The following is a 22,951-nucleotide window of genomic DNA, read 5'->3' as shown; positions in this document are numbered from 1 at the left end:
TGAGTACATAATATTATAATATAGTCGCACGGTTTTTTCGCCTAATATTATTATACTAAGCTAACTTACTTTGGAGGCCTTGCTTGATTGCCCGAAGACAGCTCACATACTTGATAGTTTTGTAGATCTCTCGTCAACATGTAACATAATCTCATAAATAAAAAGTAAAACATGCCTTATAACAAAATTTGTAGGACACGTGACAAAACACTTTGTTTTCTCATTTGTTTAGGCATCATTAAAATACAGGAATAAATTTGTAAACAAGGAATCCATTAGTTTCCAGATGATAATATATCTCTGTAGATATCTTTTAAAATATTTTCTTTGATTATCACTTTATTCAATTAATATGTTCAACTTAAATTCTGATAATAATATGTTATAGTGTTAATTTAGAAGCTTTAGATGGTTATTTGTCTTCAATAAAGCAAGTTAGTTGTCCATAAATACCTGATATTCAATAAGCCACAATAATTGGACAGGGTACTACAATGGTGCCTATTTCTGCCGTGAAGCAGTAATGTGTAAGCAACACTGTGTTTCGGTTCGAAGGACGCCGTAGCTAGTGAAATTACTGGACAAATGAGACTTGACATTTTATGTCTCATGGTGATGAGCGCAGTTGTAGTGCCACTCAGAATTTTTGGGGTTTTTCAAGAATCCTGAGCGGCATTGCAATACAATGGGCAGGGCGTATCAATTACCATTAGCTGAACGTTCTGCTCGTCTCGTCCCTAATTTTTATATAAAAAAACAAAATCTTCAAAAGACAGTTTTAGACTTCTCGAAGAAAGAATTCAGTGTACCTTTATTACCATATTTCATAATGTTGGCAACACTCTTGTATTTTCTCTGGTGTTACAAGAGTGTGTGAACCGTAGTGACGTAGTACGTGTCACACACCATAAGGTGACACGTTTGTATGCTCAAGTAGGTGATTACAAGGTGAAATAAAACGATATCGTTACCGTATTTACCGTTATTTTAATAACTTTTGATATTAAATTTTATCCACATAGATTTTATTCACATAAAAATCACTTAAAATTATATGTTATACAATTAAGAAATATACTTTCAAAGATGTTAGACATCATTTATATACAAATATGTACATTTTATTTACAATTTTAGTTTTGTTCCTTTAGGTATTTCATAAATTAAAATGTTCGGTTATAAGTTTTATTGGTTTCATTTTATTCAAGTCAAGTATTAAAATTAAATTTTCAATTAAAATTTTTGTAAGTTAAGTAGTATTAAGATGTTCGAGCATTTCTGGTAATACATTATACGCCACCATATCACCAAAATTACTTTTGGTTTCCTTTTTAGTAACAATTGCTACAATTTCTTCCGCAGGTGGGGGTGGCGGAAAATCACTGTTCGCGTCTACGGTTAATGATATCTCATCTACACTAAGCACTACTTCTCTATTGTCACTTTCTAACCTATTACGGTCAACAATCGTTGAACTATCTTCCATGATACTGTACAAATTTTCTGATTTACATTTATTGAACATATGTCAAGAATTCATATAGAAGGAATCTCTCATTTTTACTTCGTCATTGACCATATTACTTTTTTGTGACCATTCCTTTTGTTGATACTTTATTCTATAAATAATTTCATCGTGAATTACGCCAAAACACATGGCAGTTAGAGCCAATCCTGTTAACGTGTAAACAGAACAAAACCATAAAACCGATGAATTAATTGTATAATATCTCACTCCATTGACAATTGTGAAACGTGTACCTGGTATTATGTTCCCAAATCCTATCGTACTCAGAGCCATAAAACAAAAGTAGAAACCATCCACTAAATTCATATTATCCAATTCATATAAAACAATAGATCCTAAGGAAATGTAGATAAATATGGCAGTTAAGCATAACAGAACTGGTGCTAGAATACTTAGACCACGCATTGACAGCTTTGAATCAGTGTCGGGCCAACTGATGATATCATCTTTAGCTGTGCTTGTTGTTGGCCTTTCAGTTATGGAAAGATCTTTCTGACTATCAGTTTTGAGTACGTAACATTCTTCAGTGGGTGTTTTACTTGTATTTTGACTGTTTAGTATTTCTTCTTGTTGTCTTTTAAGTTTCATTCTTCTTTCTTTTTCAGCCATTCGTCTTTCATCATAGCAGCAGTATCCGCAGTTGGAACAAAGGCAGCAGCACAGTGCTCTACTAAAAACACTACGAGCCATTTTTGACAGTAGTGAGCCGACACTTGAAAGATATAAGAGTGTCAGAGGAATTCCAAATAAGGCATAGATAATAGTAGCTGCTTTTCCTAATACTGTCCTTGGAGCAATGTTGCCGTATCCTGAGGAAAATAAAAAAATGTATTAATAAAATTAATAATAATTAAATGCTCTTTAGGACTTCTAAGCAACTCTATTTTCGTGACAATATATTATGTATTAGTAACAATATTTCTTATGAACTATGTTAGTATTACTAGTGATTGTTAATATTACACTTTGTTAAATTATATATTATTTATAATTATGAAATACATACTTAATATTTTTAGTGACAAATATTTCAAGCTTAAAATCGCCTAAATGTGTTCCTTTCGCCTATTTTACGTGAAAATAGACAGTAACCTACTCCTATCTTTCTGTATAAAGCATTGCAAAAAGAAATAATCTGTTATCAAGCTGTATTACTATCTCATAATAATTTTGAAATATATTATTTTTTGCGATTCATGAATCTTTTCTAAATATTAAAATGGAAAATATAAAAATAAACAAAAATTTTATTAAATTGTCGCGATACTATCCAGGTCAAATCACCCTGTGCGCTTCATCCTGCATCTTAATAATAAACCAGTACATCATAGTAATAATGCATATTTTGCGGCAGAAATGCTCCGCATAAACACTGCACATAAAGCAGTTAGTAACTTATAAGCAAATACACATTTAGATATTAATTACGTAATACTTCTTACCTATAGTTGTTAGTACAGTAAGCGAATAGAAAAATGCAAGTGCCAAATTCCAATCGTGTTCTTCATTATGACTGTCGTTTTCACCAAATTCGCCTAAAGCCATTTCTTTATAGCTAACACCATACTGTGCCGCCATTTCAGTCGTGACTCGTTGCATTAATTCATTTTGAAATTTCAGAATTTCTTGGGCTGCCAATCGAGTCCAATTTTCTCTATACAATATATTTAATGAAACAGTGATTTCCCAAATATTTTCCACAGCCTTACTTCTTGCATCCCAAAAATAATTCGCTGATATTGTAACATTGTCGTATTCATAATTGTCATCTTTATTTTTATTGCTGTTATTACTTTGATCTCTGTACGTGATTTTTTGTTTATCTGGTAGAATTCTAGGACGTGCTGGCATATCAACACCTCCCTCGATGGATAAAAATACAAAAGAGCCTAAAAAAGTATAGGCTAATAAAACAGAGAATATAATGCCATTAGTTAGACTTCCCACAATAAATTGTTTCCTTCTATATTTAGTTGTTTTAAAACAAAAGCAACAAAGTACTTTTTGTCGAGAAGTTTGTGTTCTCTTTCTGCTATTAGATGTCGTTGAGTCCACATCTTGGCACTTGTCCAGAGGGATCCCTCCGTTTAGAGGCTTTGCCAATGTATATTGCTCGAAACGGTTGATTGCCTCTTTGTCCAATACTACATGGTTTATATCCATTTTTAGGTTGTTTTATAGTCTATATTTTGTAGTGTCGTCATAATTATTCCGCAACTGTAGTCCAATCTGAAAAAAAAAAAGATTTGTTTTTATATCGATGCTCATATCAGTTTTCCTTATATTAAATGAGAGCGATTTTTCAGAGTTCTCCCAGGAATACGAGGAAGGAAAATATGAGAAAATAAAAATGTTTGCAAAGGAATGATTAATGATATAAACGGATATGTTTAGCATAAATTTTTACAAATGTGTCCTATGAGTTTGCTTATTACCAAACAAATTAGAATCTTGACACATGTAACCATGACGATGATGATAATTTATTATACTATAATAAGTACTGCTTTGTAGGCTGATAACCATCTTGAACTGTTTTGGTGTTAGAAGCATTTATTTTTAATATGTCTACTTCCCTCGTTTATAAATAAATCTTGTTAATTTTATTGTTTTTTAATACACCACAGCACCATAATTTGATAAAATATGCAGTAGCATTCCAATTTATATCAACTTTAGACTGAAACCAGTCAACTACACAACACGAGTTGTTTAACAAATGCCAAGTTGCGATTTAGTAAAAAGTAGACTCGCCTTTGGTAAAATGAACTTTAATTAAGAATTAATTAGTATCTATTAAAAAGATAGTAAAAATAATATAATGTCTAAAAGATTTTATCGATGCAAGAAGTCTGGGTATGTTACTTCTTAATTTGCAATTTAACAGTTCAATAATATACAGTGTGTTTTTTTTAAGTGGGACAGTATGGGGAAATCCTAAAGTATAAGAGATACAGGGAAACGGTCTTAGGAAACATTAGGTACTTTTTTGTGAAAAAAAAATTGGTATAGTCAAAATTTTGGTCAAGTGTGAGTTGTCCCTAAAAATTATTAATTTTGATGAAATTTTTTTTTGATGCACATCTACTCAGTTTCACGAGGGGATCATTTTATTGAAAAAAATCGGGACAGCAGAAGTTAGTCAAATTTAAGGAAATCGTTTTCATTATTACAACCCATGTAAATTGCCTACCACTGCCCACTGCAAGGTTTTTATTAAAAAAAATAATGCCTACTCCAGTTTTACATTTGAATTTGGAACACTTTATTTGGTTTAAAAAGGATTAAAATACTTTAAGGTATTCTTACGCGAGCACCTTACCTTAAATCTTATTTAAAAAAAAAACAAATTTTAAATTTGGAACTTCTTGAAACAAACAGTATTTTACTTGATATTTCATTGTTTAAAGTTAACATTATGTTAAGTTTTCGTCATGGAATTATCAAACTCGCATTAAGTAAATTTAATTGAAGCGTATTTTGTAAATTATCGTAGCTCTGTGAATGCGTTACAGTGGTATCGGGAACGTTATCCGGACCGCGATCAACTGAACCGCAAAATTTTTGATAAACTGGTGAAAAATTTAAGAAAGGGAGGCTGTTTTACACTAAAACTGAAAAGACGAGCCACAGTAATAAATGAATTTACAACTATCGCAATCTTAGGATATTTTGAAGCCTACCCAAAAGCCTCATTGAGGGAAGCTGCTAACAATATCGGTGTGCATAGATCTACAGTACGAAAGGTATTGAAGGCTTACAAGTATAAGTGTTACATAGAAGGTCATCTTGTACAAGCATTCCTTCCAGGAGACACTGACCGGAGATTAGCATTATGTCAGTGGTTTGTAGCATGCTCGATTAGAAACCCGTCTTTTCCAAGCCGGATTATTTGGACAGATGAATGCAATATTTCAAACAATGGCATGTACAATAGAAAAAATAAACATTTTTGTGCACGTACAAACCCCTTCCGAACTACGGCAACCCATAACCAGGTCCGCTTTTCCTTTAATTGTTGGTGTGCAATATTAGATAATAAAATCTTTGCCATTAAAATTTACCATGGAACATTAAATAGTCAAAAATATCAGGAAATATTAAACATGGCTGTGGATTTAGTAGATATGGCAATTCCATTAAATAATTTGAATAATATCATCTACCAACAAGACGGCGCCCCTGCCCACAATAGTATCGCTACTAAACAGTTTTTAAATGAACATTTTCTTGATCGCTGGATGCGCACAAATGACCCTATTAAATGGCTACCACGTTTACCCGATTTAACACCGTTGGATTTTTACATTTGGGGGTTAAAGGTCGAATTTAAGCAGATACTTAAAACTCGGTACAAGAGTTAAAAGACGCATTGCATTGTCATTTGAACACCATACATCACAACGCCTTGTCTAAAGCTACCAGAGGTGTTCTGAAACGCGCTCGTGCCTGCATTCGACAAGAGGGAGGCCACTTTGAACATTTACTTTAATGTTAAATTATTTTATTAAATTTACCTAACTTCTGCTGTCCCGATTTTTTTCTTCCCATACAATTAAATGATCCCCTCATGAAACTGAGTAGATGTACGTCAAAAAAAATTTTCATCAAAATTAATCATTTTTAGGGACAACTCACACTTGACCAAAATTTTGACTATACCAAATATTTTTTCAAAAAAAGTACCTAATGTTTCCTAAGACAGTTTCCCTGTATCTCTTATACTTTAGGATTTCCCCATACTGTCCCACTTAAAAAAAACACACTGTATATGATAATAGCTATATAGCTAGTTTCTACTAACAACCCACTTTATTGGGCATTTCAAATTTAATAATAATACGTTTTTTTTTTTAATTTAATAGATAGAATGTAATATATTTATTTGAATAGAATAGAATAGAAAAATATAAAAAAACAAATAAGAATAGACAAACATGCTATAATATTTTTCATTATCAATAAAATGTTAAGATGAAAAATAAAAAAGAATTTTGTGTAGTTATCCATTGATCTGTTCTATATACTTAGTTGTGATAGTTATTCTTTTTACGCCTGACATCGAAAGAGTTCTACACAATTTACATAAAAATACATCGCATGTAAACGTAATGCAAAGCCAAATAAAAATAAATATTGGGTAGGAATAAATTACATAAGATTCATGGAATTCTGTAGAGAGCCTAGAAAACCAAATTGAATAAACATAATATGTAACAAGTTTAGCTTCATCGCGGACAATAATGAATTGCTATTGTGAGTCGCAACATGAAATGCTTAAATACGAAGTTTAACGAAGTTATTATATCTCTTACATTGAAGAGATAAATTCTTAGTTTACATTTTTTAAATTTTATTCCCTCGCATTAAACTTTTCCTATGAGCTGTATTATTCTTGGAACTCTCTTTTCCTGACTCCTTTTCAACAATTTTCTTAAATTGCATGTATGTATGTATGCTTATGAACACTACTACTACTACAGCACACTGCTCTGAACTGCAATATTGTTTTCTTCTAATTTGATCAACATCTTATGATAAAACTACCTTATATAACTTATATTTAAGAATGGGTTAAGGGTATATACAGACGCAACTTTACTAAATTCAAAAAACCTATTTAATATATTTTTAAAGGAAATCAAAGTAAACAGCGTTTCTGAAATCTTATATAGTATTATTATATTTATCAAATAATAACCTATTTACTTGTCAATCATTGGTAAGCCATTCAAATCTGGTTACTTTGGTCATTTAACTTTTCTTGGGATAAAATAAAAATATACTAAAATTAAAAAAAAATATTCTGACAATAAAACGAAGAACTTTTAAATAAATATCGAGAGTGAGGTGCAGACTATTTGCCGGCAACGCTCTTGTGATTGATTCCTCTGGTGTTGCAAGAGAATGTGGGCGGCGGTGATCACTTAACACCAGGTGACCCGTATGCTCGTTGTCCTCCTATTCCTTAAAAAAAACCATTTAAAAGTAAATACTATCTCGTAAAGATGATATTCATAAGATTAAAAAAACGATTTGAATATATTGTTTAGAAATTAAAGTCTATCGTTTTAATTTTGTCAGAGCATCATCGTGTTACCGAAAATAGATAAAATTGCTTGAAATAATTCTGAATAAAACAATTTTATCAAGACCTACAGGATAGATTTGTCCTAATATTTCACCGTATTCTAAAGTCGCACATTGGTGCACTAAATCTAAATGTAGAACCGTTGACACTCCAAGAGTGTGACCCCGTGACCACATGCCATCAGGTGACACCTGTGTATTTTAATAGAGAATAAACGAGCATATATTTGATCAAAAGACACAAATATTTGGTCACTTTCGTATTTTTTATAGGAATGTAAAATTTTTACGTACTATCACATTTTATCAGTATTAAACCAATGTGGTTTATGAAGCAATCTTCCCTTAGGAGGATTCAAATAATCAATCCAACAAAATATCAATTTTCACGGTTTTCATTGATAAGATGTGAAAATGAGGCGCTTTGTAGGAATATTATGGATTTTATTCATAGCGTATAACCGAGATATACCTACGTCGAAAGTGAACCTTGAACGTGCTTGGAAAGATAAATTTCATAAATTATCTGATCCAAAATTTATGAGAAGAATTTTACCTGTGAAATATTTATTTCTGTTCATTTAACATAGAAATACTTGCGAATTTATCATGCATTGTTAGTATATTTAAGTTTCTTTTTACAATTCATTTAGAGTCTTATATTTCAAAATATAAATAACGGCTTCGTATAAATATCAGAGGCAAGTTTTAAGTACCAAATAATAACAATTGGGCATAGTTAATAATATACTTAATGAAATTTGAACACAAAGAAGCCAACTATTAAAATGTACGCAAACCTAGCATCTATGCACAGAATTAACTGAGGCGAAAATCGCGTAACGTACGAAGTTACCTACGCCCAGAATACAAACCTTTTACATTTTACGTGGTGAACGCGGGAGCTGTTATGAGCACGTTTATCACAGCAACGGGCGTATGTTTAATTATATAAATTATATGAAACATTTTACCCCACCTGTTTCATATTTCATTAGCTCGGCTATAACTCAGAGATAGCGCATTATGTCCAAACGTTTTTGACTAATGAGATAATTAAGCCGCTAATAAAATGACTGATGGCTCGTATTCCTTTCTTATTCAATGTTGTTTCTTTATGGACAAGCGAGCAAACACGTCACTTGAAAGTAAATAATAACTGCTGCCAATATTACCTGTTGGAATATGAGAGGAAACGCAAGAGCTGTATGAACCAATAAGTAGGAGTTCGCTCCTTGTTTAAGGCTCATGTCCTATCGAAGCTGATCTTAGAACCACCGCTCGAGGCAGATATTGTGTGTTGTTTTGATATATTTATAAAATCATAATAATCCTTATTTGATATAACATTCTTTCAAAACAATACAATACTTATAACTATGTTTGCAACAATTACAACTTATTTCGATTTCAAGAAAATAAGACTTTCGTTACGAAGAGGTGTATATATTATGATCATAATATATGTCTTCTTGAAATCAAATCAAGAAGCCAAGTGTCTCGACACCAATTTTTATTTTCAACTAAGTAAAGCGTGTAAGGACAGTTTTCTTCTTCGTCGGATTACTCTTGACAGAGCAGTCGTGGTCACGTCGAACGACGAACGATTCTACACCAGTTATCCCTGGATGTTGCTTCTCTGGCACATGTTGAGGGGAGTATTGGTTAGGACTTTGATCTGGTCTGTCCAGCGCATAGGGGAGCGTCCTCTTGACCTACTGCCGTTGACCCTTCCCTGAACAACAAGTCTCTCTATGGTATGCTATCCACGTCGCGTGATATGTCCGAAGTATCTGAGGATACGGGCTCTGACTATAGATGAAAGCCTTTCTTTCACCTTAACTTCTTCAAGTATCGATAGGTTTGTGCGGCGTTGTGTCCAAGATACTCGTAGTATTCGTCTCCAACACCACATTTCTAGTGCGTCAATCCTTTGTCTCTCTCGTTCTTTGACTGTCCATGTTTCGGCACTATATAGTAGTATGGGAAACACTAGAGATCTTACTAACTGGACTTTAGTAGCTTTGGTGATATTTCTGTCCCACCATATCCTCGTTAACTTCTAAAATGTCAGTTAGTAAAGTGGAAGTTATCTTATTTATCGTTTATTTTCCTTAACAATAAATTGGTTCAGCTAATGTAATTTAATTTAAAAATGAATATCCAAATCCAATAGGCAGAACAGGTGGTAAACCTTTTTTGCCCTTTTTGCCTGAAAGAGGTCTAGTGAAAAGGTTTACCTTTATCATATTATTGTCAAACATATTATTAGATTAAGGATTATTTAAAGATTCAAGGTTACTTAATGGTGTGAATTAGCTTAGTGTTAGAGTATAAAGCCTAATCCTATATTTTATTTCAACTACGCTATGTATTTTTTGTTTTGTATTTTACGTTATGAAAGGTATACTTTACTCTTAGCTTGAGTACACTGACAAGTAAATCTGACAATACATATCCCCTCCAATGCACGCGCTTGATAAACATAATACACTCACTACACAGTTGGATGCACGATCTCGCAGAAAACAGATGTATAATGAATAAAGTTGTAAAAGTGAAGCAGTGAGTTTCATTCCACTTGATCTCTTTAAATTAGTGTTATAAGTCAATGTTTTAAATGACTAGGGCAAATGTTCAGTTCACATCATTTTGAAATAGACATTTGGATAGCTATCTAATAAATAATATTAAAGATAATCACGTTACCTATTGATTACTGGGGATAAGCAAATTTGACGATAGCTTTCGATTGTTAGTAGTTAGATCACTTTAATCGATGCGTAAGGTATCAGACATAAACTGTCTTTTCTATTAAAATTTGAGTTGAGATTATAAAAATGTGTCTTTTGCCAAACATCCAATGAGAAATATGTTGTAATTATTCGTGGTTCTAATAATAAGAAGTATTTATTTTAGTGCATTAAATATATTCTGTCATTTAATGAAACCATAACAACTATAAATTATAACAGAAAAGCATGATTGTTATCGTCGTTCATTGTACATGGAACAAGCTGACAACAATATTACATAATCACGGTCTGAGTTCAGCCCCGCTACGGCGATAAAAGTTTGCAAGTTTGTCGAATAATGTCGTTGAGAATGTATTCTTCAAAACGTTCACGATAATCGTAAAACCTCAATCTGTAGCATCGGCGATTTAGTATAATAAAAAGTTCCTGCAAGCAACAAAATAAAAGATTTGGGGCTAAACGACTTTCTACTAAAATTACGAATTCATGTTTTATATGGACGCTATCAACAGGGTAGTAAATGTGCTTGATGGCAGCTGAAAAGAAATTCTCACACTTTTAAGATATTTTGTTTCATCAGTCAAATTAACGACCATACACAAAAAATACATCAATTCAAATAAAATGGAATTTACTTATGTCAATCAACAACGAACGAACATGTGGTTCCCATTTGGTGGCCGTGTTTGTTGTGGCTATTGCATTTACGATATCTGCAGAGAGTGGTTAAATGAAACATGCTTTCGATAGGTTTTTGCGTTCGTCAACTATCTACCACTAAATTAACGCGAAATATGCTTGAGTAGCACAAAAGCTTCTATTCAAATCTCACTCATTACCAGTTTTACCAGTGGGAGGCTCCTTTGCACAGGATGCCGGCTAGATTATGGGTACCACAACGGCGCCATTATTATGTTTCGGCCTGAAAGGCGCCGTAGCTAGTTTAATTACTGGGCAAATGAGACTTAACATCTTATGTCTCGAGGTGACAGAATTTTTGTTTTTCAGGAATCCTGAGCGGCATTGCATTGTAATAGGCAGGGCGTATTAAATACTATTACTGAAAGTCCTGCTCGTCTCGTCCCTTAATTTCATAACAAAAGTACGAAACTAAGTCAATTTTATTATAATTTTAGTATCGGTAAGTTTAACCAAGCATAAGTATGATAGCTCCATTCGCGTCCTACATTCGCCCTAAATAACATTTATTTATAAATGATATTATTCCTTCGCTCAACGTGCCAACTTGTACGTTGAAACGTATAAATAAGTAAACACTTTCATATTATTTAGCAGCAGTAAACATTTTATTGAGCACGCTTGTTGCAATTGTGTGATAGCTCATAAAATATAAGAATGTTGTTTTTATAGTCTCTTTTCCATCACAATATATATTTGTAATGGTACTGGTTAGGTAATGGATAACTACACTTACTTACTACCTACTTAGAGATAAGTAACAAAAATGTTTCCCCATTGTCCTACTTATAAGGTTATTAAGTTTTAATGACGCCTGTTTCCCGGAAGGAAAGCAGAGATCATTGACCTTATATGGCCACGGTCCTGCCGTACTTTTCTGTATTCTTCTACTAAAAAATCCAACACGGCAAATTTTAATTCGCTATAATTTAACCCCCTCCTCATAAGTGCGCCCTTCTCTCGCCTTGACCGTACAGTACCGACATCGTATTCAATATTCGTTATCTACGACTTTTGTCAAGTTTTTGCTTAATAACATTTGTGAATTTATAAACATTATTGTAATGATATCTTTAGTTGGATGTCTTTCACCTGTAGTCTGTATGTATCAACATTTTTATGCAGAATACCATTCATAGCGACTTTACTGTTATAAAAATGGTTTAACTTTATTTATTTGAAGCAAACATAATATTTATTAAAACCGTCACTGTCAGGTTCCGTACCAAAATGTATCATGACAAAGGTGTCCATGCGATGACGCGGCGTTTATTTAATATTACTAACACCACAATAATTATACCACAGACTAGGAATGGATACTTACGCATTAACTTATACTATTGAAATACCTATTTCTAAAGACCATGTCGACCTTTTAAGATTATAAAGGCTTTTCTTAGTTTGATGCCTTATGCCAAAGAAAATCTTATGATATATCTAGTCTTACCATAAATACTGAAACATAGAAAAAAACTAATGAAAACTACGTGGACGGCCACCACTTTTTCTGTCACAAACAGAGGAGGTCTCATTGTACCTGTTAAAAGGTACACTAACATTTTACAAACTCAATGAACAATCATATAATAATGACAGATTCCAAATTCAAATGTAATATTTTGTTTATGTATAATTGTAACATTATTCATGGCCAGACTAAGTATTATCATTCCAAAAAACGATGATTTAAACCAGTATTGAATAATAAATGGTGCCCCTGATTTTGTCGATGAGAATCTACATGGATATTTTTATTTCAAGCTCTGAAACTCAAAAGGAATAATGTTAATTTCCTGGACTGTACCCGGGGTTAATCGAATAGAAATAGATCCCTGTCTCCATAATAATTTTTCAAGTTTCAATCAATGAATGAAGAGACATCAATTACGAGGGATAGACAGGATTGGAGACTTCGATAATGATCCTTTTGAGATATTGAAGTAAATCTTCCTTGTTCTTTGAAAGTATTTCAATAGATAATTACTTTTGTTGGAATAAAATTGCACGTTACAAACAATTATTAAATAATAATTATGGTTGTAGACACGTTATTATTAATTATTAATGAAGGTGGAGCAAGATAATTTATATAAACAAATCATTATACTCCTTTGAATTACATATTTGTTGTCCAAATTTATTGAAAAAAAAATATGTATATGTAGTTTATAACTGCATTATCTAATTATATAGTATATTATTGGTTTGCTACAAATTATATTTTAAATCTTTTTTTTTAAACTGACAACGGTGAGGCCGATTTTCTAGTTAATTAGCCACGCCCATAATATTATAAATATACAATTGAACACCAATTCAATTTTTATTTGAACCTCGTTTACCGGGGAGAGTGACAAACTCACACAAACGGCTATTCGACTAAACCTTGGACTTCAACCTGTTTAATAGCTTATTTGAATGCGTAATGACAAGATGGCCGACTTATGACTTCAATCCGTTCTAAACACAATCTGGACATTTCTGAAAAAAATATAAAATTCGTTAAAATCTAATCTAAAAAGGTATCTTAGTTCTAAGTGCTCTGAGCTCTATAAAACAAACAAATGTAGCAAATACAGTTTATATTATATAAAAGAGTGGGCTTACTTCAGAACACAGTTGATTATACCTACTTAATTATGAGACGTTTTACTACCAACGCTTTGACCAAATGGACATCGTTTCTAGAATGCGTCTGTTTGTTGTTGAGCCCAATCAACGTCTTTGTATGAAACCTTGTATGTCTATAGATTTACTGGAAACTGAAGGATACTCCTGTTGGTCAAATAGTCAATGTTATCTTGTGTAGAACGAGTGGATTACTGGAGGTTAATGAATCTTGTGTTTTAATTTTCAGGCTGCTTGATACTAATATTAATTTAAAAATTATAAGGAGTTTTCAATTAGTATTAACACTTACTCGTAACAGGTGACTATATATCGCTTTAACGTTCAAAATAAATAATTGAACGCGCGTGTTTTTTACCTAACACTACCACACAAGTGTGGTAATAAATATTTGGGGTGTATATGTGGCAGGGAAAAAATAATAACAGAGATTTGGTCAATTCCCTAAGTGATTTAATCAAATCATGGAGTATGTTTAAAAAACATCACGATTTTATCATTTCTCTAAACAAATCTAGTGATTTGATCAAATTCCAGGATTGGTTCCGTGAAATGACAATGAGTGACGCGACTAGAAAAACTTAAGATGTAAAATGGAGCGAAGCGTGCATCAGACTTGCGTCATATACCGACCTGGACAGGTTAGGTGGAAGCGGATGGCGGGCATGGCCCCTTCCACCTACTTCCATTTCGCGGTTTTTTATTTTAATAATATGATAAAAGTTTCTCTAAAGGCGAAGTAGAAACTTGGCCTTTAGAGAAACTTTTATCTGTCTTCAGATTAGGTGACATTCATTTGATTTTCAAGAGCAGGAAACGCACCATTCCTTTTCATGACAGTGGGGGAGTGAGCCAGGGGACAGAGGACATCTCCCTCCCTCTCTCTTCCCCTCTCACCCCCCTCCACATACGACACGATACTAAATTCTTACCAAATTATGTCTAAGTCTTACCGAATAAACCTTTTAAATACCAAAGAAAAGACTTTTTGTCATTTCACGGAACCAACTCTGGTATTTGGTCAAAACACTAGATTTGTTTCGAGAAATGATAAAACCCTGTTGTTATTTTAACATCCTCCGAGATATGATCAAATCACTCTTTTTATCTGCGACACATATAAAATTATTAGTTTCTCTGGATAATACAGTTATTTTTTAAATCTCCATAAGCCAATATTTTTAAATTCACCAACCTCTAATACAGATTTCTTGAAATAATAATCGTTACAAATTTATGTGAATGTAAACTACATTTTATGATAATATTTTCTTTCACAATTAGTTACAAATTCATACACATTTTAATTATTAATACGGCTTTACTCACGTTTTATCGGTGTAAGTACCGAATAGTTAAAAAAAATTACAAAACTACAAAAGGCATCTCGCAATAAGACCCATAGTGCCGATGATCCCGTAATGGACATTGTGAGTACATTCTGTGCAACCGTGGACACCAATAGTAACACAGTGTCAGTGATAGTGCTCGTCTTCACACCGGCGTGCCCCGCCCTGTCCAGCCGCGCACTACGAGCAGTCCGCAGTATGAGACGAGACGTTATCGCGAACCCATTACACTCACCCTGATGAAGCACCTCCGAAAGGTGCGAAACCAGTCGGTACCCACGCCGATAAAACGTGAGTAAAGCCGTTTTAATGTCTCACGAAAGTTTATATAACTTAATTCATACGCAGTTATTAATGCCAATAACATTCGCTATCACTTAAGGTCTCTAGAGTTTTATGTCGACGATAACTTCACTAGCAGCCCTTAATTAATTATAACCCAAAAGCGATGTTATACACATTGATTTATTTTTAATTTCAGCGTTGCGGTCATTAAACCAAAAACCGAAAATATATCCTGCAATTATTTACAGCATTTACATTCTGATTCATTAATAACCAGATCAAAATATAAGTAGGCAATAACTTAACGAACCATCCCATATATGTTCGAATAATTATCATTTTTCTTTTGTAATTAGCTGGCCTTGTTGTGCATTGTGTGAAAATTAACAAAGAACTATCTATAGTTTAAAAAAAATACTCAAATGTTCAAGTTACAACATTTCGATAGAATAAATAAACATAACGTTTCGAGAACGCACTGTAAAAAAGCTAATCTTTACTTTGCTAACGCGTAGCACACACAGACTGTACATATCAGCTCTAGCACGGTAGCTTTTCTGTTATTTCAACATACAAAATGTGAGTGAAATGTTTGAATTTAAATTTAAACTACACTTGGCAATTTTTATTTTAAAAGTGCCTGCAGTAACTTCATTTCATTTCATTTATTTATTATTAATTATAATAAAATACATTGTTCTTCATGCCTAGTATAAATTTACAGTCTCAGTCTCAAAAACAGAAACAAAGAGGCACCTTTAAATTAAATTCCTCTGGATGGCTCACTAGGAAACCCTGTGCAGAGCCAACCAGGATTACCGTCTGCTATGTAATTTTATTTAATGTTTAAAATTAATTAAATACAACTAAGACTGACACTTAAACAATATTTATCTAACTTCAAAGCATACCTATCTTATAATAAACAAAGTTTTCTCAGTAACAGATGAAGGCAAGAGTTCTATCACAGTTTCAATTAACAAATAAGCCACACGGCTGTCTGTCGTTAGTAAGAAAGAAAACCCACTCTCAAAAATCACCTCCCAGTTCTCTCAATACAATTTTTTAAGAATTCTGTCTGTGGTGTGCGTATGAACTATTAAAACATATAGGTAACTAAAGTTAGTTTAATCTTAGTTTGTTGCGCCCATTCTTCTCAGGTCTAAGGCATTCGTTTTGGAATGGGTGGTAGTTTTTTTGACTTTCAAGTAATTTTCAAGTAATGTCACATCCAATTTGAAAAAAATATTTGACTTTGTGAATAGGAGTTTTTAAAGTCCTATTATTAATGTTTTAAATATCATATTCATAATCAAAGTGGAAGCCATTTTTATAAAGGAAAATATCTTAATATAATTATTGTTATATTTCAATATCTCAATGTTTTCTTTCTATAAAATTGTATGACTCTATTATTTTGATATAATTACTTCTTACTCTACTCAAAAACTACTGAAAGGATTTTAATGAAAATTTACAATAATATAGCTTAAAAAATGGACATAATTTATAAAAATATCGCTACAATAAAAATTTAAAATTTATTTCTAAGGCACATATTTCGGTAGTTATAAACTGAACCTTATATCAAAATATGTACTTTTATCGCATCTGGTATGTAAAGAAGATAATCTTTGTCTTTGATACTACATTATTTGAACAAATATTTGACGATGACGATAAGAAACCGAGTGCGCGATATATGGCGCGGTCCCGATTGGACGGGCGCGCGGGCGATCGGACGACTGCGGGGGAGTTATTAATTTTAAACGCCTGCAGTTCCAACTATAAATTGTATTTTCAATGACTATGAACAAATCATATGGTTAAACCTTAAAAGAATTAGTCATAATAGGCACATTTGGGTGTATTTTTCGTATGGCCAGCTCTAGGTGGCTTGCTTATGCGTTTCTAAATCACAAAATCTGCATGTTTATACCGACTGGAATAATTGGTTTAACATAGTTTATTGGAGGATATTGCAGTAGGTCCCTATAACTTTTTCATTACCATCAATCATCATAATAGGTACATACAATATAAATCGTATAAATGAATCTTTATTCCACACAATGTAATATCAAGCAATAGGTTCTACGGCACAATCTAATTTTCACGTCAAATAAGCGATTATCCAGTATTTTCTGCCCGCAGGCGACACAGATAACCATTTGGCACATTGGTCTAATGGCGCTTCAGATAAATCCTCCGGAACGGCTGAACTATTGCTACTAATGCGCGCGATACATAAGATCGATTACTTCCACTGTGCCAAAACGATATTAACACGCTTCCATAGAGCTCTACATTATAATACAGCTTGTATGAAGCGTACAATACTGGTACATGAACTTTGATAATGTCGTGTTGAATAATTAGAATCAAGCGTCGAATTTCTCTATATTGCGTTAACTGAACTGTAAATTACGCTTGTACTATTGACATTTCATATAATTAAAGGAACTTTGTATAGGCGTTGCCAAACGGAATAAATATATAATAACATGATTTTAGTTTATATTTTCGTTCATACACTAATTGCTTCTGCTCGGGGTCACCTACCAGACATTTCTGGCTAACTAACTACATTTAGTTATTTCTATTCTTCAAATATGAGTCTATTTAGATAGATAGATAGAGTTATATAGATATTATATTATGTACTGTTATTACATTTGAGTTCTTTTATTAAAAAAAATATAAAGCAAATTTAATTTTATTTAAATAAAATTTTGTTTGGCACACTGTTGTATCTTACTAAGACTTGATACTAACAAACTTGGAGAAATATTAGGTATACGATGCTTATGTGGATTAAAAACTCAATCTGTTTCACTCTTTATATCTCTTTGAACAAACATTGGGGTAAAAGGGAATTACCACGAGGCTAAACTGCCTATGACATTTAAATCTATGTCCATAATGATATTGTGTGATATAATAAGTATCATATATAATAAATAATTATTAAGATTATTTTACATGTAATGCCAATTAAATTAAATCTAAAAATATTAACGGTCATTGCTAGCCACGACAACAAAAGTCCAGAGAGCATACGGACTCACACACTTTACTATACAATATGTACAAAATAAACATAAGTTATAATGTTACACACACTCGGAACCATGATTCCACTTTGCAGTAATGTCCTCAAAGCGGGTAGCATTTAATATTCTTAATGTAGATTTGTTCTTGCAAATTGTATCTTACCCTTAAATTTCTCAACTCTAGCCACATTCAGAATTATTATCTGTCTCGAGCCACAATAGTCTCATTGTGAACATACAAAAGGAGAAATTCCAACACAAACTGTAACGCAATTTCAAACATTTTATTCACTATTCAGTCGGAGTGATGGTTTCGTTGGCGGCCGACATCGAGAACAAGTTCTTGTAACAACTCACAATATTTAATATTATGGTTGTGTTATATTTCTTTTGTTTTATAAATTGAAAGGTTCAAGGTGAATTGAGCGCTTTCAAAAGGTAACAACAGGCAAGGCCGTGACCAAGGCTTGGAACATTTAAAAGACATGACTGGTAAAGTGCTGGTTTTAACATATTATTCTGTTTAATTCAGCAAGAGTCGCAACGAAATGAACGTATCAATCAAATACCAGTTCTACCAATAAAATATCAATCTGATACCAGATCTACCAATCAAATATCCATCTAATAGCAAATCGTTCAAATATTGAGAGACTTGAGTTACTGTATCCCTTAGCTAGGGAGAGAGTATCCATAGTGTATATCCATCCCAATTGGTTTCAGGTATTCTTTGGACCTAGAGGACATGCGAGATGGTGTTGGTGACCTCCCACGTCTCACAATATACATCAATACGGTTATAACGTACGATCAGAATATTTAAAGTTTCTGTTTTAGTGTCAAAATTTAACTGTTACTCTGTCAATTGAATCGGCGTTAGATTAAACCGTTCTGGGTCGTTTTCTTAAACTACACGTTAAAATGAACTTAATTACCGTAAATTTCTGTCAAACGTAAATCAAAGCCCAATAAAATTTATTTCTGTTTTCAAGCGTTGATCGTGGCATCGATATGATAATACGAATTAATATCTATAGACTCCAAGATTAATTAATTCTCTTGTTAATTTTATTTGAATGAACTCGGAATGAAACAAACCGTAATTGTTACCCTAATACACTATGCTAATGCACCACCCGATAGTATTATAGATATATTACATCTAGAAAGGAAAAATTTCAAAGTAAAGATATAATAATACTAAACAGAAGATAATTACAAGGAATACATATGATACCTATATATATCAACATTACTTAAGGCTTAACAACTATCTGCTGTTAAACCTTAAGTTATGTAAATAATTATTCTAAAGTGAACTTACAACACGAGATACATCCATGAAAAGAACAATCAAATCGTTTTAACAGCCCACGGCTCACTTCATCTTTATTTTGTTTACGGGCTTGTTGTAAGTAAGCAGTTGTAAGCAATATTGGCGAGGCATATTATAATATTGTTGGTGTAGCTTCAGCTGACGATATCGTAGCCACAGGTGCTGTATATTAAAAACCTTTTAGTTGTCTACCACCGTAATGGTTATTAATTATATTTGCTATATCGAGAGACATCTATGTAGTGCCTCACTCATCAATTAAATCGAGGCCGAAGGAAAGTTCTTAGTTGCATGCCCACACAGAATATGTTTACGTTTGCTGAAATTAGATTCCACTGTTACCTTGCAATTAGGAAAGTCTAGTGTATATAGTGTTAGTATACTAAGTATCTAGACCATAGTTTCTCAACCTTATTTTGCTCACCGCCCACTTTGAGAATATGTGTTTTATCACTTTCAGTACACCTTGCAATCACGATACTCATTCTATCAGAAATTCAAGTAAATATCAGTTAATTGCTTATTTGTTTTTGTTCACAATAAATATCGCCTCTACATAATACCGTCCTTTTTAACCGACTTCAAAAAAGGAGGAGGTTCTCAATTCGTCGGTATTTTTTTTTATGTTTGTTACCTCAAAACTTTCGACTGGGTGAACCGATTTTGATAACTCTTTTTTTTATTTGAAAGCTTGTGCGTCCCGAGTGGTCCCATTGTAATTTGGTCTAGATCTGACAGTGGAATCCATGAGAAAACCATAACAGTCTTAAATTTTGCTATACATACGTATAGCAAAGTGGATGATAAATTTACGAATAACTCAATATCGCGCTAACCGATTTCGATGATTCTTTTTTTATTAGAAAGGATATACTTCAAAGATCGTTTGGTGAGAGTTTGGTTTAGGTTCTGATTACGGAATCCATGACAAAGTAACGGAACACTGTCTGTAATCAAATTGCAAAGTACTTACGTTCATTGTTGCATTGAAAAATTTAGTATATTTACACATATTTAGACAAATTGTTCGTTAGTGTACTTCAAATTCACTAAAAATCATAAAATAAAATAAAAATTAACAAAAGAAACAACCGCCTTCAAAAACACAACATAACAATAGATATAATGTGCACTAAAAAGTATAAAAATAATAGCGTATTTTTATACCATCTAATTAATTAATCTTATTCTATTTACGATTATTGTAATTTTTGGAGTCAAAATATGTAAAAATATAATTAAACTGCTATAAATGTCACTAAAGATAGGAATACCACTACTGTTAGAAAGGAATAGGTAAGATAAAGTTCTATATAAATCCTTCCTTACAGTTGTATTACTGCAGCTCATGCCCTTCGACCTGCCTGTAGAGCTTGAGGTGAAGAAGCCATCAATCAGCTATTGAGAGGAAACCTGCCTGCTTCTTCCAGATTAGAGTTCATCCTCTCTCAAGTCGGTAATATCAATACCAATTTGTTATGTTTTTAAAGTGATAACCCTCACTTCTAGGATTAATACACAAAAAAAATTTGAAAATCAAAATTTTATGAACGATGCGGGATTCGAACCCACGACCTCCGGCGTTCCGTGCCGGTGCTAGAACGGCTAGCTCAGTGGTTTAGAGCACCGGCACGGAACGCCGGTGCTCTAGTTAGTTAGTTAAGTTTTTTGGTAAGGGGACCAAACAGGAGAACCATATTGTAAGACACTGCGAATAAGACATGTGTAAAGATGCATAAGGCTTAAAGGATTCTTGAACCCTTTTGTAATTCTGAAAATAAAACCCATCATCTGATTAGCTTTCGCATTTTTTTTTTTATTTATTAGGAAAAGCAAACACCTACAACTTACAAAGTAGATACATAAAGAAATAACAATTAAGTGTAATAAAATTGTAGTGAGATACGCTATCCACATCTTACTATGAAAAACTTTGAGGTATTCAATGTTAGGTACAAAAAGAAATGTTTATACAATACTAATTGAAACTAAAGAGAAATAAACAATGTTCTTAATATTATGGCAAGTTGGAGTAAATTAAATTTATAAAAATCAAACAATTAATAAACATGTTATTTATATGTAAATAAAATGACAAGGATGTATCAAAAGTTATTACAAGGTCTTTAGCATTTGTTTTAGTTGAAAGTTTGTTATTATTGATTGTGTAGTCAAATTTAACTTGATTGCACCTATTAGTTAAAGTCAGCACAAAACATTTACTCACATTTAAAAACATTGCATTTTCTTCACACCACAGTTGAACTGAGTTTAAATCTGTCTGAAGAGACACGCAATCTTCAACACTATTCACTTCGCAAAAGATTTTTAAATCGTCTGCATAAAGGAGGCACTTATTTTTTATGACTGATATAATGTCATTAATAAAAATGACAGTATATATGATATGACCCATCTTAATAAATCCCCATGAACTCCATACTTCTCTAGTTTCTGGAAAAGTAATCGATGATTCACTTTATCGAACGCCTTCTGGAAATCGGTATAAACCACATCAACTCATGAATCCAATGGAATTTATTATATACTCTCAGCATTGAAATGTTCTGATTGGAGATGGAACCTTCAGTCATAGCAGTGAATACAAAGAGAGAGAGTGAGAGAGAGTATTGGGAATCAAATGAGTTGTGGTATTATTCATAAGCACACATCGTAATACCTACTTTGGCATTCGCATTAACATTGTGATTTAAAAAAAAATGTTTCGAAAATGTATAACTATGAGAATTATTTTTGTTATGCTTTAACTAAAAGACTGTCACCGCTTCGAGAACAAATAGCACTCTGAGAGAGAAGAAACTCTCCTAGTGTACTTTTTTTCTGTTCCTTTCATTAAAACCATTAATATTACTTAAGTAATTGATGAATATTATCTATTCCTAGTCTCGGCATTCTTTAGGAGTCCTATGTCGGAAGACAAGCAGACAATGAAGAAACTAGAGAGTAAAAGCAGTGCCGTGTTAATGTACTGTATTATTTGTAAATAAAATCTGTCATTCATTCATTCAGTCCCGGCAAAGTAAGTAAAAAACCTGTAAGTTGAACGATATTGCAATAAATAAGCGACACAAGTGGGAAGAGGTGGCGGGGTGTGAGCAGAGGGAGTGATCATTTCGTGAGCCGAGTTATTTAATAATAATAAAGTTTATAAAATCTGCCTCTTAATAAATTACAAATTGTTCTCAAATATGTTGTATAGGTAG

The 22,951-nt window shown here is 32.7% G+C and overlaps 1 protein-coding gene across 3 annotated transcripts in view; it reads right to left on the bottom strand.

Moving 5' to 3' along the window:
• Positions 1–1,065: 1,065 nt before the first annotated feature.
• LOC126975678 (TWiK family of potassium channels protein 12-like) overlaps positions 1,066–22,951 on the bottom strand; it is a 170,122-nt gene continuing 148,236 nt past the window's right edge. For all 3 annotated transcript variants that reach the window (XM_050823674.1, XM_050823676.1, XM_050823677.1), the window contains 2 exons: positions 2,971–3,757; positions 1,066–2,337 (listed from right to left, as the gene is read on the bottom strand). In XM_050823674.1, coding sequence (XP_050679631.1) covers positions 1,529–2,337; positions 2,971–3,691 — 1,530 coding nt within the window. In that variant the 5' untranslated portion in view covers positions 3,692–3,757 and the 3' untranslated portion in view covers positions 1,066–1,528. The remainder of the gene's footprint in view (positions 2,338–2,970; positions 3,758–22,951) is intronic.

This window comes from Leptidea sinapis, chromosome 37, assembly GCF_905404315.1.
Source record: "Leptidea sinapis chromosome 37, ilLepSina1.1, whole genome shotgun sequence".
In the NCBI taxonomy this organism is placed as follows: Eukaryota; Metazoa; Arthropoda; class Insecta; order Lepidoptera; family Pieridae; genus Leptidea; species Leptidea sinapis.
This window is presented reverse-complemented; position numbering and strand designations above follow the sequence as displayed.